The 17,372-nt window shown below is 48.7% G+C and overlaps 1 protein-coding gene across 2 annotated transcripts in view; it reads right to left on the reverse strand.

The window, feature by feature from the left end:
* The window catches only part of AGBL4 (AGBL carboxypeptidase 4), a 1,401,741-nt gene that overhangs the window by 142,005 nt on the left and 1,242,364 nt on the right, over positions 1-17,372 (reverse strand). For both annotated transcript variants that reach the window (XM_067726072.1, XM_067726070.1), the window contains exon 7: positions 8,208-8,297. In XM_067726072.1, the coding sequence (XP_067582173.1) occupies positions 8,208-8,297 (90 nt within the window). The remainder of the gene's footprint in view (positions 1-8,207; positions 8,298-17,372) is intronic.

Raw genomic sequence — 17,372 nt, forward strand, 5'->3', positions numbered from 1 at the left:
TCTGTTAAGTGAGGAGAATCATCTCTCTCCTGCTGGGAGACATAATCCACCCCCTTAAAATCAGTCTCTGTCCCTTAAGTAAACAAGTTTGCAGGTCCTTTCCTTTGAACCGATGTAATCAGGAAGGTGGAAGAAAGCAGGGCTGGAGGCTAGCGAGGCTGGAGGAGAAGAAGGAAAAGTGGCAGAGGATCTGAAGTGAAAGCTGGGCGGCGGACCTCACTGCCCTGCCAACCTCGCCTGGCCACGATGACCCTCGCCAGGCAAACCACAACTGAACATCCATTACTGTTATCTCTCCCAGTATACTTGGTTCAGCGCGAGGCACACAGCAGGTGCCTAATAAATGCCTATTGATAGATTGGTCCCAGGAATTCATTCAACCTTAACAAAGTACGGTAAGTCCCCTACATTCGAACTTTCAAGTTGCGAACTTTCAAAGATGCGAACGTGCGTTCAAATGTCCAATCACATAAGTTAGTTCACGTGCACACTGTCATGTGCATGCATCCTCTACAAGTAGTTATGCTTTTGTATACTCTACTGTACAGTACTGTATAGAGTACGGTAGTACAGTATCTTTATTTCAGGCTAGATTTGCAAGAGGATGACTTCATTGAACTTGCTGTGTAACATGAGGAGCTTACTAATGAAGACCTGATGGAACTGGAGGCCCACAGAAAGGACAAAGAGAGACAAGAGGAAGAAGTAACTGAAGAACTGAAGAGATGCATGACACAAGAAATGGCAAGGGGATTTTCTTTATTTGAGGAGGCACTGTTAGTTTCTGAGGCACAGGACCTGAATGTAGAATGGTACATGAAGGCTGCAGCAACAGTTCAGAATGCAATCCAATGCTACCATGTCATCTATGATGAGAAGAAAAAGAGCTACTACCCAGACATCACTGGATCATTTTTTCAAGAGGGTAGATAGAATTGAATCCAGCAAGGAACCAGAACCTGTGCCATCAGCGTCAGGCATGAGTGACATTGCAGCTCGCCCTCCGTGTCCTATCGCTGACGATCCTTCAGCTCTACCATCTCCCAGCTCCTCTCCCTCCTCCAGTCAGTAACTCTTCTTGCCTGTTCACTCAGTGCCAGTCCCTGTATGCCAGATGTTGTACTGCACTACTGTACTTTTCAAGGTACTGTACTGTAAGATTTAAAATGTTTTCTTTATTTTTTGCATTTGTTTGTTATGTATTATTTGTGTGAAAAGTATTATAAACCTATTATAGTACAGTACTCTATGGCCAATTGTACCCAGTTGTGCCAGTTGGGTACCTAGGCTAATTTTGTTGGACTTATGAACAAATTGGACTTACGAACGTACTCTCAGAATGGAACTCATTCATATGTAGGGGACTTACTGTAGAGGGTTAGTTGTGCTGATAATCACTCATTGCACAAACATTCGCAGGGCCAGGTCCCTGCCATGAGCTCGGCATTCCAAGATGCGTGAGAGGTTCCTGCTCAAAGGGTGCATGGAGAGAAAGCAGCCCCCACTGTACCCACTGGCAAAGGCTCTGGTGGGAACAGCACAGGGAGCTCTGGGAACTCAGGGGACTCCTGACCCAGCCTGGGGGTCAGGAAGAGGCCATGGCAACTTAAAGGATGAGTAGAGTGAGCCAGATGAAAGGGGTGCCAGGGGACAGTGTCCCAGGGAGGGAGGGTCTTACACAAAGGCTGGGAGGTGAGAAAGAAGACAGCCTGTTTGCTAGAGCTCTTCAATTCCAGGGGGCATAGCTTTGTAATTAAAGGCACAGACTCTGAGGGACTTCCCCGGTGGTGCAGTGGTTAAGAATCTGCCTGCCAGTGCAGGGGACACGGGTTCGGTCCCTTGTCCGGGAAGATTCCACATGACGCGGAGCAACTAAGCCCGTGCACCACAACTACTAAGCCCACATGCCTAGAGCCCATGCTCTGCAACAAGAGAAGCCACCGCAATGAGAAGATTGCACGCCGCAAAGAAAAGCCCGCGTACTGCAACAAAGAGTAGCCTCCGCTTGCCGCAGCTAGAGAAAACCTGTGCGCAGCAACGAAGACCTAACGCAGCCAAAAAGAAAGGAAGGAAGGAAGGAAGGAAGGAAGAAAGAAAGAAAGAAAGAAAGAAAGAAAGGCACAGACTCTGAAACTGGACTAGCTGTGTGGTCTTAAGCTCTTGGTTCCTCAGTTTCCTCTTCAGTTACGAAGAAAATAATAATAATAACTACCATGTGAGTTATTGTGAGGATCTCAGTGAGTTAATGTTAGCAAAGTGTCTGGCACATAGGAAGTCTGTTGTTTACTCATTGCTCTTATTTGGTTTGGTTGAAGGTGTGAGGGTGGGAGGATGTTGAGAGAGAAGCAGGAGAGGTAAGTGGGGACTTGTTAGTCCTGCTGAAGAATATAAAGGGCACAGGAGAGCCATTGCAAGGTTAGGGTCAGATCTGGGCTTTGGAGAGTTTCCCCTGGCTACAGCATGGAATGTGGTTTGGAGGGAAGTTATAATAATGGACAGATGTCCCGAAGGGTGACAAGGTGGCAATAGGGGCACAGACCTAGCAAAGTGCCAGCAAACATAAAAGAGGCCTGCAGTCAGGAGGCAGGGTCTGACATGGTGGTGACCTGCAGGGGCTCTGCAGTGACCAAAGCCCAGAGAGTCACGGGGAAGCCGCTGATGGAGGGGAAGCCGTGTGGATAGATGATGACACTGATGACAAGACTATTTGTCTACTACCCCCAGGAGCATCAATAATCTTGGCTTAAATCACACAATCTTGGGGAAAGGTGACACCAAAATGACTGAGATTAAGTTTCTGGCCCCTGGCAGAATGGTGCCTCAAAATGGAAACTGAGTTCAGTTTTAGAAAAGTAAGGAAAGTCATATTTCCAGTACCTCTGAGTTTGGGGGATTGAGGCTTGCATCCGCTGTGCAAATCTGTTTTCTCTCCAGCCTGTGAGCTCCAGGAGGGCAAGGACAGCTCTACATTTTTACGATGATTTTGTCAGTGCCTAGCTCAGCACTGGGGCCTGGAAAGTCCTCAATAGATATATGAGAAAGGCATGAATAAAATATGGACCAGTGATGGGTTGACCTGTAATTACACTGGCTCTGTTTTGCAGACAGGGAAACAAAGTGAGGGTGAGACACTTGCTGAGTGTCTCACAGGGGCCTGGCTGGGATTCAGGTCCAGTTCTACTGGCTTCAGAGTGGTGCCCTTTCCACAAAGCCAAGATGGAAAGAGCCAGGAGTCTATTTGCATGTGATGTGCAGGATGATTTGCATATATGCTCACATGATTTTTCTCTAGAGAGTTCTGTATAAGGTTTACTGTTGCTGTTTCCGGCTAATAGGCAGAATACAGTGCAATGGGAAGAGCCCAGGCTTGAAGCAAGACAGTCGGCTGGGGTCTCTGCTGGGCTCAGAATGTGGGTCACGTGGCAGGAGCCACTCTAGACCCCACCCTGACCGTGTACCAGGCCCCTGTCTGCCCTCAGCTGAGCCCAAGGGCCCCGAATTATGGAATCACAGGCAGTCTCGCCCTGAAGAGACTGAAGTTCACAGAATCTAAGTTCTTACCCTCTTATCCCCAACTCTGCCCATTTCACAAATGAAAGGACAAGTCTGGGGAAGCAAAAGGCCCCGTGACAACCCCTTAGGGATCCGGTTTCAGGCATCTGTGAGGCTGTATGGGCGAGAGGGGGAAGGGGAAGATGGAGAACAGGTGAGGGAGAGAGGAAAACAGAGTTGGGGAGGGGAGGGAGAAAGGGGCATCGGTCACCACCTCACTGTGGGAAATGCTGGGTTGTGCTGGGTCCTGGTGTCCTGGTGGTTGTGAGTGTGTGTGTGTGTATTCCCCGCCTCCTCTCCCTGCCCGCACAGGACACCCCGGAAGAGTGAGCTCCCAGAGGGAGGGCCTGGTGGGCCCCTTGGCACGTTGAGCAGGGCTCCCTGAATCCTCACAGCAGCTCCTGGAGGACCACGTTGCTGCCGCATTTTATAGGCAGAGAAACAGGCTGCGAGAGTTGAGGACTTGCCGAGCGAGGGTCCCCAGAGCGGAGGCGAAGTGGTAGGATTCCGACTCAGGGCTGCTCAAGTCTAAAGCCTCAGCGATGCACACGCCCCTGCTGTCTCCTGAGGGTGGCACACCTTCCACGGTCGTGTGGCATATGCATGGGCTTAACCGATTCATTTATGAACGGTCTGAAGGGGCAGGCGCTCTGCAGGTGGGACTTTTCAGTGAGCCATGCGCCAACAACTCCAGAAAGCGTCAGCGCAAGAATATTCACTCAACCGGAGGTCGGAGCTCTGACGCGCAGTCCCGGCCGAACTTCTGACGTGCTCCGTGGTCTCCCACGTGGGTAAACGAGGAGGGTTTAGCTAATGGCTCTCTTGGGAAGGAGGCCAGGAAGGCAGGGCACGTGGTACAGGAGTCACATGCCTGGGTTTGGGTTCCCAGTAAGGATAAGAGGAACCATCCTGGGCACCTGCGGATGCTCCATGAACGCTACTTCCTCCCCTGCGAATAACACTTCTTCAGTGCTTACTGCATTCCAAGTGCCATCTTAAGTATTTTATGGTTATTAACTCATTTAATCTCCACAACAACCCTATGAGGCAGGATCTCTATTATTATTCTCCTTTTGAGATAAGGGGACTGAGGCAAGGAGAGGTTACAGGACATCCCCAAGGTCATCCTGTACCAAGTGGGGGAGCCGGGCTTCAAATCCAGGTGGTGTAGCCCCAGAGACAACAGCTCACACACACTCTGCTACAGAGCCACGTGGGAGTGACCTTGACCTCCCACACCGTAGTTGGAAAACAAGGACAGTTTGGCCTCCCAGAGGCCAGGAGTGGGGTTGGGGGCAGTAGAGGGTGACTGACAAGCAGCCGTCTCCCCAACATGCAGAGCCTTGAGGAAGTCACAGCCCCCCCCCCCCCACCGCCGAATGCCACCCCCGCCAGAGCCCTGCCACGACAGGACTTCACTCTACTCCCAGCAGCAGGTGCATCAGCAGCTCGGCCGTGAGAACCGAGGTCCCAGCCAGATGGGGATGACCAGGCCCCAAATGTTTGTCCTCCACTCAAGGTCACTGAGCCAGTTAATGGGGAAACAGAGTTAACAGAACCAAAGGTACCTCGGCAATCAATCTTCCAGGCCTTAGACCCACCCCCCTGCCCTCCCCAGAACAAGGTGGGCTGGGGAGGGGAATCCAGCTGAGGGCTGGGTCTAGGGAAGAAAGCCCTAGCTGAGCCCCACGGGGCCGTGGTCTGGGCTGTCGCCAGGGGGCTGGGAGGCCCTTGGGGAAGACCATGCCTCAGTTCCTCATTGGCGAAGTGGGGGAATCCTGCCTGTCTTGAGCTGCCTCAGGAAGGGTGAATTGTGTGTCTTAAGTGGCAGTTACAGAGATAGGGACAGAGGAAGACCAGGTCTGGGGAGATGGGTCCCGGCGTCACATCCGCCATGAATTAGCTGTGTGATCCTGGGTCAGCCACCTCTCTCCCCTGAGCCTCCCAGTCTCACATGTCAAATGTACTGGTTGTTGTGGGGTGGCCAGAACACTCTGCTCTTCCAGGCAGGAAGCTTGGCCCTCTAGTCCTTCTAGGCCCCCTCACTCCTCCAGCAAAAGAGCATGCACAGGCTTGGCAGACCCAGCCGCAAAGCCCCCTCCTCTCTTTACTGGTTCTGTGAACTGGAGGTTCCTCTTTCTGGACTCAGATTTAGCATCCGAGAGCCAAGACAGCGTTTGTTCCTCACAACAGCCCCATGAAATGAACAAGACAATGCACATTTTACAGATGTGGAAAATGACACTCTGAGATCCAGCCCTGGGTCTCAAACAGCTAGGTTTAAAGGGAGAGCAACAAATATAAATCAAATGCATAACAGATCAGGGCCAAAAAGATGACCACTGGGTAACCCACAAGGCAGGCACAAAGCAGGGGGCTGAAGGGAGTGGGCACAAAACCTCCTAGGCAGAGCGGCAGCAGGTGCAAAGGCCCAGTGGTGTGGAGAAGACTGTCCAGGGATTAAGTTGTGTGGAGCTGGGATATAATGAGGCCAAGGCCCCCTGGCAAGGGCCACACCGTGGAGAATTGTGAGTGTCATGCCAAGGAGTTGGGAGTTGATCCTGAGAAGGTAGTGGGAAGGCATTAAAGCCTCTGTCAAGGAGCGAACATTGACTGAAAGCCTCAGTGATAGACAGCACTGAGTCTATCGATAAACTCAGCACCATCCAGGGTCAACAGAGGGAGCACCTGGGAGCTTCTCGACTTCTCTGTGCCTCAGGCCTCCTCTGTAAAATGGGATAGTGACCCTACCCTCTGTCTGCTGCCCACAGACGGGGTGGGCACGGAAGTGTGGGCTCCCAGGGATGAAGTATTGATGGTAAGGCTACTGTCTTTTCACAAATAAGGACAAAAGAGTTGCATCTGATCAGCTGGGGAACAGGCTGCTGCCAAGTTTAGTAACTGACAGATGGCTGCCAGTAAAGAAGTTGGTCCAAGCAGGAGGGCCCTGCGAGAGGTTACTGCAAGGACAGTGCGGGGAAGAAGGAGGCTGGAAGTGAGAATGCCAAGGAGGCAGCTAAGGTGGCCGGAGCGGGGAGTTGAGACCCCCCAGCCATGCCTCTGAAGAGCTGCTTGTCTTTGGGCAATCACTTCCTCTCCCTGAAGCTCAGGCTCCGTGTCTGAAACCAAGAGGGAGGAAGTGGTGCCTAACCACAGCCTTGTAAGGAGACGAACGGGGAAAATAAGGCCCATATGTGTTTGCAGAGTGCCTTAGAGTTTACAAAGCAGATTACCTGCTTCATCTTCTCAGATCCCATGGGGAAGGGGGTGACATCTGTTGAGGGCCTGCTGTATGCCAGACACAGGACTGGGTGTTTGTTTACATTCATCTCATGCCAGTTTCATAACAGCCTTCCCAGATACATATTGATATAATAATTTATTTTACATTTGAGGAAACCGAACTGCTGGGAAGTGGCGAGCCACTTGCAGAGCAATTGCATTCCACAGTTATACACCCTAGAAAAGTATCTGCACACGTGCACAAGGCCCACAAGGTGACACCTATGTATCACATTTGTGGGATACAAATAGGACACATTTGTATCAGCACTGTCTGTAAGAAAATACACTGTACACAACCTAATGGTCCATCTTCAGGAGAACGGATAGGTAAGTTGAGGTATAGACAGACATGGAATAGAATACATGATGAAAACAATTGAATGACAGCTATTCAAGTTCCAACACATATAGAATGATACCATTTTTATAAAGTTCAAAAACATGCAAAACTAAAAAATACATTGTTCAGGAATGCTTACATGTGTAGTAAAACTATTAAGAAGGACAAATACAAAATTCAAGCTGATGGTTATTTGTATGAGGGGGAAGGAAAGACAGGATTTAAAAGGAATAGATAATATTCAGCTTCTTAAGCTGGTGGGAACTTGGGCATTCATTAAATTATTATTTATACACTATTGAATATATTTATATTGCTGACTAATTGAATATATATGTGTATATATATACATGCATGTATATATACTGCTGACTATATATTTTATATGGATTAACTACTTAATAATAAATAAAAATTCAATTACAAACAGATACATTTGAGAAGAGAAATTACCTCTTATTTACCTCTGGTTGTCTGATATGAAGCATGCATTCCTTCTCATGGTTGGTACAGTATTTCAAAAGCTGTTTGTTAAGTGAATTATTGACTGAACGAACAGATAACTTTCAATTCTTACTTCCCCAGCCCACCACACTTCTGCCAATATATGATTTGACCTGGGACCAGAATTTTTATTGTTGGTGGTGGTGGTGGTGGTGATGATGGGTGGAAGGAGACCAGATTTATTTTTTTGTAAACCACTGGAGACATGTAAAACAAAGCTAGGAAGTGCAGACGACTCTATGACTCCCATCCTCAATCTAGCACATACAGGAGAACTCTACCTATTCATCTGTCTATCCACCCATCCATCCATTCATTCATCCATTCTTCCATGCATACGTGTAGTCGATGAACATTTAGTGAAACAAATGCTAATGGGGATCAGGTGTAGCCTCTTGAGAAGTGAAGTAAATTCTCATCCAAGATAAGGACTCTGCATGTGACCATACTGTCCCAGAGGCCATCACAGTGCCCCAGATGGATGTGCAGGGGAGACACGGGATGCCCATGAGATCTTGCAACTTACCTTGACACACAAATGAAGAGGGTGTTTCCCCTGGGTGGATTCGTCCTGTGATGAATACCACCTTTTGCTCTGCCCCCTCCCAAAGGTTGTCTGTAAGATAAAATGGAAGTAGGTTACTAAGGAGGACAGCTGAGATGGGGAGTTGTTATGTATGTGTGTGGGAGGGGCAGGGAAAGGGTGCTTTACATTTATCTCTTAAATCATTGGGTTAAAACCACTAATTGTATTATGTTCCTGGTCACCCAATATTAAATAACTACATTTCTGTTCTTCTGTGCAATTGATCATATTAATGTTACAATCATCTGAAGAAGTCATAAGAGCAACGTCAAATCCCAGATCCACTGACCATGAAACTAGGCAAGTTATGTGTCCTTTTTGAGTTTCAATGTGTTAATCTATAAATGTGGATAGTTTCTTCATAGGGTTGTTGTCATAATTTAACAAGCTTACATATTGCCTAGTACACAGTAAAAATTTAGTAACTGATGGAGTAAAATAGGTAGCTATTTATATTAGTAATAGTAGCAGCTGCCACTTAAATAGCACCTTTTGTGTCCGGCACATTATACACATTATTTATAATCCTTACAGAAACATGACAGTTAATACTTCTTTTACTGAGACAGAAACTGGGGCTCAGAGAGGTTATATAACTTGTTAAAGTTCTACCTACAGAGCTACATAGGGTAGAGCTGAGATTAGAATCCAAGTTCTGTTTGGCCTTGATGAAGTAAGAGGGACCAGATTTCTCTCTCACCTTAAGCAACTAGAAGATTGGACAAAATATACAAAACAACTCTTTTCAGACATTGAACAAGACTAACTCATGAGCAAGACTAACTCATGAGAAAAGGAAAACTAATGAGGCATGCCCCATGACTGCCCTGGTTTTTTGCCTGGAGGCCCACCCCAGACCAAAGAGCAGAGAGAGGTATCCTCAACAGAGCATGGAAATCTCACTGAGATTGAAGTTCAGGGAGTCTGAACCAGGTGGTGGTTGTGGGGAAACTCTGTATATTTCAGAGAAGAGGAAGCTCTGTAGAAAAAGAGTTCCAGGAATCCATAAAGGGGTCCTCATGAGTCTTTGCTGGGTCCCAAGATGTGCGTATACAGGGTGAATCTCCATGATGTCATGAAAAAAACGACCAGGGAGCTGTGAACTGCACATTCTCAGGGCTCACATAGGGCTAGGAATCATTTGAGCTCCCACCTCCCAAGTGGAAGTCCGCATTGATCATTCAGGGCATTTGGTAGAGAATCCAGAAGAGCCATGCCTTAGTGGTGGGGCTAAACCACCCAAGACTCACTCTAACAAAAATTTAAAATAAATCTCAGATGGATCAAGCTGAACAGCAACAACAACAAAATTGACTGCCTGCTACATAAAGTCCAACTGTCTTTAAAGGAAGACAACAAAATCCAGATATTCAACAATGTATAATTCACAATATTCATCATCCAGTAAAAGGTATTAGACATACAAAGAAGTAGAAAATTATGGGCCAAAGTCAAAGCCCATGCTTTTGCTGCCTCTACGGAAGTCTCATTTGTATAATAAAGTTTAGCATTGTGCAAATATATTATTAGACAAAAGCAGTAACCAAGAGTGACATTCCTAGAAAGGAGGGACAGGAAGAGGGTGCTTAGCCATGGGCAGAAGAAGGACTGATTGACACAGAACAGAACAATGACCTGAAGGAAATTCAGACATGAACACTGAGAGGCGTTCGATTAAAGGATCCCATCTACATTAGTGGACAATCTGGATGGAGAGGGGAGGCAGAGATCTTAAACTGGCTTTCTGCTTCTGAAATGCTAGGACAGGTTATTTGAGAATGTGATTCATGACCCCAACAATTGATGCACCAAGTCAGAGACTAAAATTAAAAAAAAAAAAAAATTAACCCTATTATACCTGGATCTGAAAGCTTAGGACTTGCCTGGTCTATTGGGTGACCAGTTTTGAGGTCACTGCTTCCCTAATATTAGGTCCCTATAAGACAGCAAAACATATAATGAAGCCAAAATGCATACTTGAGAACTCACTCTGTTCTCGGTTCTGTGCTAAGCGCCTTTAGGAGCAAAGGGAGAGAGAGAAGGCTCACCTGCTCTTAAGAAGTTTATGGTTTAAAAGAGAAGTTAGATACCTGAACATCTCCTGGACTGAATACAAGCTCCTCAAGGGAGAAACTGTGACTTTCATGGTGTATGTTTAATGATTTTCCCAGGATTCTGTGTGGAAAGGTGGTCAGGAACTGGCTATTCAATTAATAAGTAAAACATACTCATACAGATCCTGGTTTATAAAGAAATTTAGACACACACTATCTTATTTAATCTTCATCATGCCTCTGTGAGGTGGACAGTATCAACTCCATCTTACAGGTGAGGGAACTGAGGCTCACAGAAGGAGGGGACATGTCCAAGGTCATGCAGTAGCAGTGGCAGAGTCCCAGCCCAGTGCCCCATTCACTCCCCTGTCTGTCTCCTCCCGGATCCACCAAGAGCAGTGTCAGATTCTACATCTACTGCGTTTCCATCTACAATGTACACAAGGGAGTTTGGTTTCATCCCTTATTGCTGGTGGGAGTTGAGCTATGTCTTAGTATGTATATTGCTTTTTCACTTAAAATACAAAAAACAAAATGTCACCAAGCCCTTTTAAAACACACTAACACTGACCCCATCTATCCCAGCAGCGTAGAAATGAAAAATGACATTACCAAGGTCTCAGTGAAGGCTATCTTTATGGATGTCTCCCCTGACCTGGTATCAACTCAATTGCATTCAGCATTTCTGCTGACCACAGGGAAATGCAAAATGGGCATTCTATTTGCACACTCATTTTACTGAGCCCCTGCGTCTTCATAAAATGATAACGTGGGGCTAATAAAAATCAAGCGTCTCAGGTGCTAATATAAGCAAATGTTGACGCAGGCAGGTAACAAATTGCTTTGTCATTTAGGAGGCCGTAAAAGAGCGTTATAATCATCTTTAGGCAAAATGCATGGGTCTCCTTTGCTTAGCTTTTTGCTTTCATTTGCAAAATCAGTTTAAGGTAATGTAGCAGCTCTGAGGTGGTGTGACATGGGACTTCCACTCCCACCCCAATCCTGTTACCTAATCCTCAAACTCGTGCAAAGCCAATTAAACATATTCTTGGTGGAGACAGCAGGGATGATGAAGGAAGTATGCTTTGAACAAAGCCAGGGTGGCAAAGAAGCTGAACAATGAGCCCAAGAGAAACACATAAGGGAGGGTAAAGCTGGAGGCCTTGGAGAGAGGCACACTCAGGGGTACAGGGCACCCTCAGGTAGAACCAGGACAGCCACAGTGGGCTCCCCAGTTAACAGAAGGTGTTTGCAGTCAAATGTATTTTGTGTAGCATCCCAACTCATACACACACACACACACACACACACACACACACGAGCACTCCTTTGATAGAGGGATAATGTCCCTCTATCAGCCACCATTTCCTTATTCATAAAATATTTCTTGAGCACCAATTAGGTGGCCAGTCACTAGCTATTATTATCTTCATTTTACAGAAAACCAAAGCTAATAGACATGGTGACTTGCCCACAGCTAAAGGCTGGCAGAGCCAGAGTCCCCACCCAGGCGGTCTGACTCCACCTGTGTTCCTCCTCTACGCTCCTCTGCCTCTTGTGAAGGACAATGACATTATCCAGCTCCAATAGCAGCTAAGTAGTATTTATTCAGCACTTACTCCGTGCCAGGCACTTTACATGTATGATCATAATTTTCACAGCAACCCAATGAAAAACATCTACAATTCTCACCCCTATTTTTTAGGAAACTGAGTTCTGGCAAGGTTAAGTGACTTGTCTAAACCTGCATAAGTAGCAAATGTTGGGGGAGCCAGGATTAAACCTAGGTCTTTTTGAGTCTCAAATATATGCTCTTTACCACCGTGTCATATCACCTCTTGGAGATTAAATGGCGTCCTTGTGGTGGTTTTAAAAAATACATCCACAAATTCTTCATTAATCTCCTCTTTCCAAGAGGTGAACTCCCTCCCTCCCCTTCAGCACGGGCTGGCCTCAGAGACTTGCCCTAACAAATAGATTGCTACAGAGGTGATGGTGCTTGGCTTTGGAGATTAGGCTATAAAAAGACAGCGGCTTCCATCGTGGATGTACTTTCTTCTCTCTCTCTCATCACTCACTCTGGCGGCCTTGACTTGTGGACACTCAGGCAGCCTGTGGAGAGGTCCCCCTGGTGAGGACTGTCCCACCCCCAGATGACTGCAGCCCTGGCCCACAGCTTACCGCAACCTCATGAGAGAGCCGGGGTCAGAGCCAGCCAGCAAAGCTGCTCCCACATTCCTGACCCACCAATACTAAGAGGTAATAAACGTTTGTTGTTTTCAAAATGCTGAATTCTAGTGTAATGTGTTAGGAGTAATAGATAACTAATTAATCCCACTGGCGATGGCGGCACTTCCCCTAGTTGATTGTAGAACTTAAGAAACTTTGCATCTCATCTATTGATGCTGAGCGTGAGCGAGGAGCAAAGCCACAACCTCGGCGTCAGGATGGAGGGAGAGCCTCCATCGATCTGGTCAACTGTCCATGGACTGGACCCGTGGTTGGTGGAGGTACCAGCCCAGATGCCAAGAGGCCCCACAGAGCACCAGCTGGGCCCTCTGAGGACAAAATTCTCCCGCAAGTTCACACGGTCAGTTTCGTTGCCCTGTCTCTCCTGACAATAACTTGTCACAGGGAGTGAGGTATTCTGTGCAGGAAGAAGGGGTGGGGACCTCGGAGGGGAATATGGAATGTTATAATAGAAAGATTTTTTTTTTAACAGAGGAAACGTTTTCATTTTCTTGACTGTATGATCCCCAAAGGCATCACGAAGTCGGGAGAATGCCCTCCTCTTGGTTTCCATCCCAGACCAGTTGCAGTCTTGCCTGTCATACTCCGGGGCCCGAACAGGTCCACCTGCTATAGCAAGATGGAGAAAAGGAAATCCTGGAAGCGACAACAGCACGCTCTGGACCAAAACAGCCCTGTCACCGGCCTCCCTGTGTTGGCACCATCCTTGCCAACCCATCATGTGCCCAGCCACCAAAGAGTCCTTTCCAAAACGCAAAAGGGAGCACACCACTCGCTCTGCTTACGACCCATCGGCAGCGCTCTGCTGTCCTCCTCCGGGCAAGCCCAGCCTCCTGCATCGCCCCTGTCTCTGGTAGCTGGCGGCCCCCTCACTCCTCCAGCCCCTTCCACAGGCACCAGCCTCAGCTACTCTCGGCAGCTCCGCAAGCACGAATGTTCTCCCCACACCTCCACACCTGGGTGCGTTTCGTGCTGGTCTCTCTGTCTAGAATGCCAGCCCCCAGTTCCTCTGTCTGGCTTACTCCTACTTAGCCTTCTAGACTGCTCGGCTGTGCCTCCCCTGAGAGGGGAGGGAAGAAACTAATATTCATCCAGGACTGGTCCTAGGCCACCCCTGGTGTTCCTGTTGTGTTGGATCTGATTTCATCAGCAGAACAATTCTGTAGTTTTCCCTACAAAATACATCACGTTAAAGGTAGTATGAGGAAATCACTCTGTTGCTGATACTGACAATAAAGAGGGAATAGGAGTTGTGAATTATATAAGAACATGCTCTGGGTGCAGGATTTCTTGTACGTAATTTTATGAGAAAATATAGGTTTAGGAGGCATCGATAGAGCTTTCTTGAAGGCATTGGAGAACCAGTGAATGTATCTGGGTAGAGATGAGACTTGCTGAAAGCAAAAACACCCAGGGCTGGCTCAGCCCGGGAGACTGAGGGTGAATTCAATGAGAGAGGAGAGCTGGACGGGGGACACTGGGCAGGACATTGGTCCCTGTGTTTCTTCTGCCCCCTGAGGGGATCAAATGGAAAGCCTGCTGGCTTCCTGGGCAGATAGACCAGTACTCATATCCAGGACCCGTAGATGACTGGCTGTGAGGCCTTGAGCAAATTCCTTACACATTCGGAGCCTCAGTTCCCTGTAAAATGAGAATAATGCTGCCCAGCTCACAAGGTAAACCTTATGTCAGAGATGTTCTGCCCCTGCCCCATGGCTTTGCCTGTTAATTGCAGGTCCCATTTACCGAGCCAGAAGTCCTGGGAATAGACATAGTCGCAGGGGGACTCTGTGTGGGTCCCTGCGTTGTACACCATAGGCTGAATCTCTAGCTTCTACCCACAGTTGCCCGAGCACCCCTCCCCCACCACACATGACAATCAAAAGTAGCTCGGACATCACTAAACATCCCATGTCTTCTCGAGGCAAAATAGTCCCTGGGTGACTATTCTATAAACCCCTATAAAACATGCTACGTTATTCAGACTGGCCTCGTCACTATCTTCTCAAGCAAACCTTCAATTTCTTAGACTGTGCTGTCTCAACCAACCCCTCCAAAACACCTTTCCAGAAACCTCCAGACCACAGCGCCCTCACCCTCCTCTGAACTCAGAGTTCAATCTGGACCCCTCATGTGGTCATAAATTTGTTTTTTTGTTGTTGTGGTGGTGGTTTTTTTGCGGCACATGGGCCTCTCACCACCGTGGCCTCCCCCGCCGCGGAGCACAGGCTCCGGACGCACAGGCCCAGCGGCCATGGCTCACAGGCCCAGCTGCTCCGCGGCATGTGGGATCCTCCCGGACCGGGTCACGAACCCACGTCCCCTGCATCGGCATGCGGACCCCCAACCACTGCGCCACCAGGGAAGCCCCAGTCATAAATCTTTTGCTGCCTCGTTCAGGCAGGACCGAAGGCCGCAGCTCAGATTTGCTCTGCCTAATGCCCAGCACCTGCCCCCTGAGCCTCCGGCCCACGTCGAGAAAACAGCGGTGTTAGCAAAGTTTATTTTCAGTTCTCCCGCTCCTTCGCCCCGTCGCCCTCTGGGTCACATTCCCTCAGCGAGGCTTGGACCTCCCAGGGCCTAAAATCTTACATCTGCCAGGTACGGTCATCCATGTTGCAGGTTAGGGAATGAATGTTCTACCCTTGATGAGATGGGAGAAGAGAAGAGATTTCTCTTGAAAAGAGTGTGCTCCTGACAGAGAAACGCTCCTGACAAGAAATGAAGCATTAATTCTGGAATTTCAGGCATTTGGGAAAGGAGCCTCTGCCTCTCTGGTATACCTCATGTGTCTACCACATATTAAAACCGCTTTTTGGCTTTAAAAAGCAGTGAGGAGGCCTCTGACCTATAGGAGACTCCTAGAGGCCAGAAGAACTGCAAAGCCTGAGGAACCGCCAAGTGGAACGGACTCACTGTGAAGATGAAGGGAAAGGCCCAGAAGGGACAAGTGACTTGTCGGAGGCTACACAGCAGAAGGCTGGTCAAGCCAGGTCTGGAAGCCAGGGCATAGAGCTCCAACATCCAAGCAGCCGCCTCTCACGTCACTGGGCTGCCTTGGGTGATGTCCCTGCAGGCTGGTGCCTGGAGAGTGCCCAGGGGATGCCTGCCAGGGCTGTGAAGGAAGCCGAATGGCGATGGGCCTGAGATACAGAGGGCTAGGGCCAGTCGTTACCTTGTCAGTCCCAGGGGCAGCGCCCCTCGGCCAGGCTGCCCTGCTGGGCTTGGTCCCTCTAGAGCCTGTGTGGGCCGGGACTCTGGGCCTGGAGCAGGTAGGCAGGCAGCATTCCAGGGTGGGGGTGGGGTGGGTGTAGGCTGACGGCAGGAGGGCTCGTCCCGCCACGACCTGTCTTGATCCCAGCACCCCCCAAGCTCCTGCTGAAAGTCAGAATCACAGCCACCCTCTCGGGGTACCTACTGAGGTCAGGTCTCCTGGGAAACAGGCTGGGAGAGGCTGAGATTGCCGTGCAGAAGCCTTACCGGGGATTGCTCTCGGCAACTCTCGCGAGAGGTGAGTTAAGCAGGGTTAGGACAGTCTCAGCAGCGACTTTAATCAATCCCGTGGGGAGCTCCAGGCCAGGAGTGTCCTGCATAGCTGTCCCAGCAGGTGAGGGGCTGGCTCTGTATCCTGCACGGCCCAGCTACTGGGTGTGGGCTGCCCACAGGCCTGGGCTGGAGCCTCGGGAAAAGCGGCTTCCTTCAGCTGAGCGTAGTTTCCAGGGAGAAACTCAGCTGTGAGCTGTCAGGTACCAGCACTGCTGGGAACTGGGGGAATTAATTGGTCCTGAAGGGCGATCGCGGTGGTGCGCACAGCACCTGCTACACCAGCCTTCAGCTGAGGCAGCCCAGGAGAGCAGGGCAGACCCGAGGCCGAAAAGACAAGAAGGCCGAGGACGAAGGACTTTGTTTTTTAGTTAAATTCTATATGTATTTTCTAACACTGACCATGTGCCACACTTCGGGCTGGCCCCTGGGGACGTAGAGAGGAAGCAGACACTCTTCCTGCTATCCAGGGGCTCAAAGACTAGACTAGGCTAGAAAAATCAAGCCTGGTTTTGCGGTAATAAACTTGAATTGTAGAGTCGGACAGAAGAAGGGTTAAAACCAAATCCTGCCACACATGACCCTGAGCTCTGAGACTGTTCCTTTCCTCACCTGCAAAGTGAGGATCAACCTCACAGGGGTCTTGTAAGAACTGAGACAACACATCGGGTCTGTGCCCATGACATGACATATAGAATGTGTTCAGAAACGGGAACTTGCAGACCGTTAGAAGTCACTTGGTCCAACTGCCTGATCTTACAGATGCAGAAACTGAGGTCACTAGACTCTAAGCAACACTAGAGCCATGACTTTGCCTGTCTTTTTCACAAACTGTATTCCCAGGGCCTAGCACACAGAAGGAGCTCAATAAATCCTCGTGGAATAGCTGTAGAGCACTTGTTGCCCTTTGGTTGTGCGAGTGCATCAGACTAGAACTGAGTGCCCAGGCTTTTCCTAACACGTGCTCTGCCTTCCATCTCTCCCAGCCTCCAGAAATTTCTCACCAGGTTCAGTTTCAGACTTATTAGCAAATGCAAATTGAATTACGAGGTGCCCTTTTGCAACAAGGGCAACAAAAAGTTTCCCCAGAAAGAGAAAGCGAGAAGAGGTGAAAGCTAGGATGAAAGTCGAAGACAATACATTCTAATCAGACTTGATAAATATGTAAATTAAAGCGGCTGAACGGTTGGCTTTGACAAATGACTTCTCCGTAAGGGGATTTTCCACGCTGGAAGGAGAGAGTTCAGCCTGCCTGCTA

The sequence above is a fragment of the Pseudorca crassidens genome, chromosome 2 (assembly GCF_039906515.1).
Source record: "Pseudorca crassidens isolate mPseCra1 chromosome 2, mPseCra1.hap1, whole genome shotgun sequence".
Lineage (NCBI taxonomy): Eukaryota > Metazoa > Chordata > Mammalia > Artiodactyla > Delphinidae > Pseudorca > Pseudorca crassidens.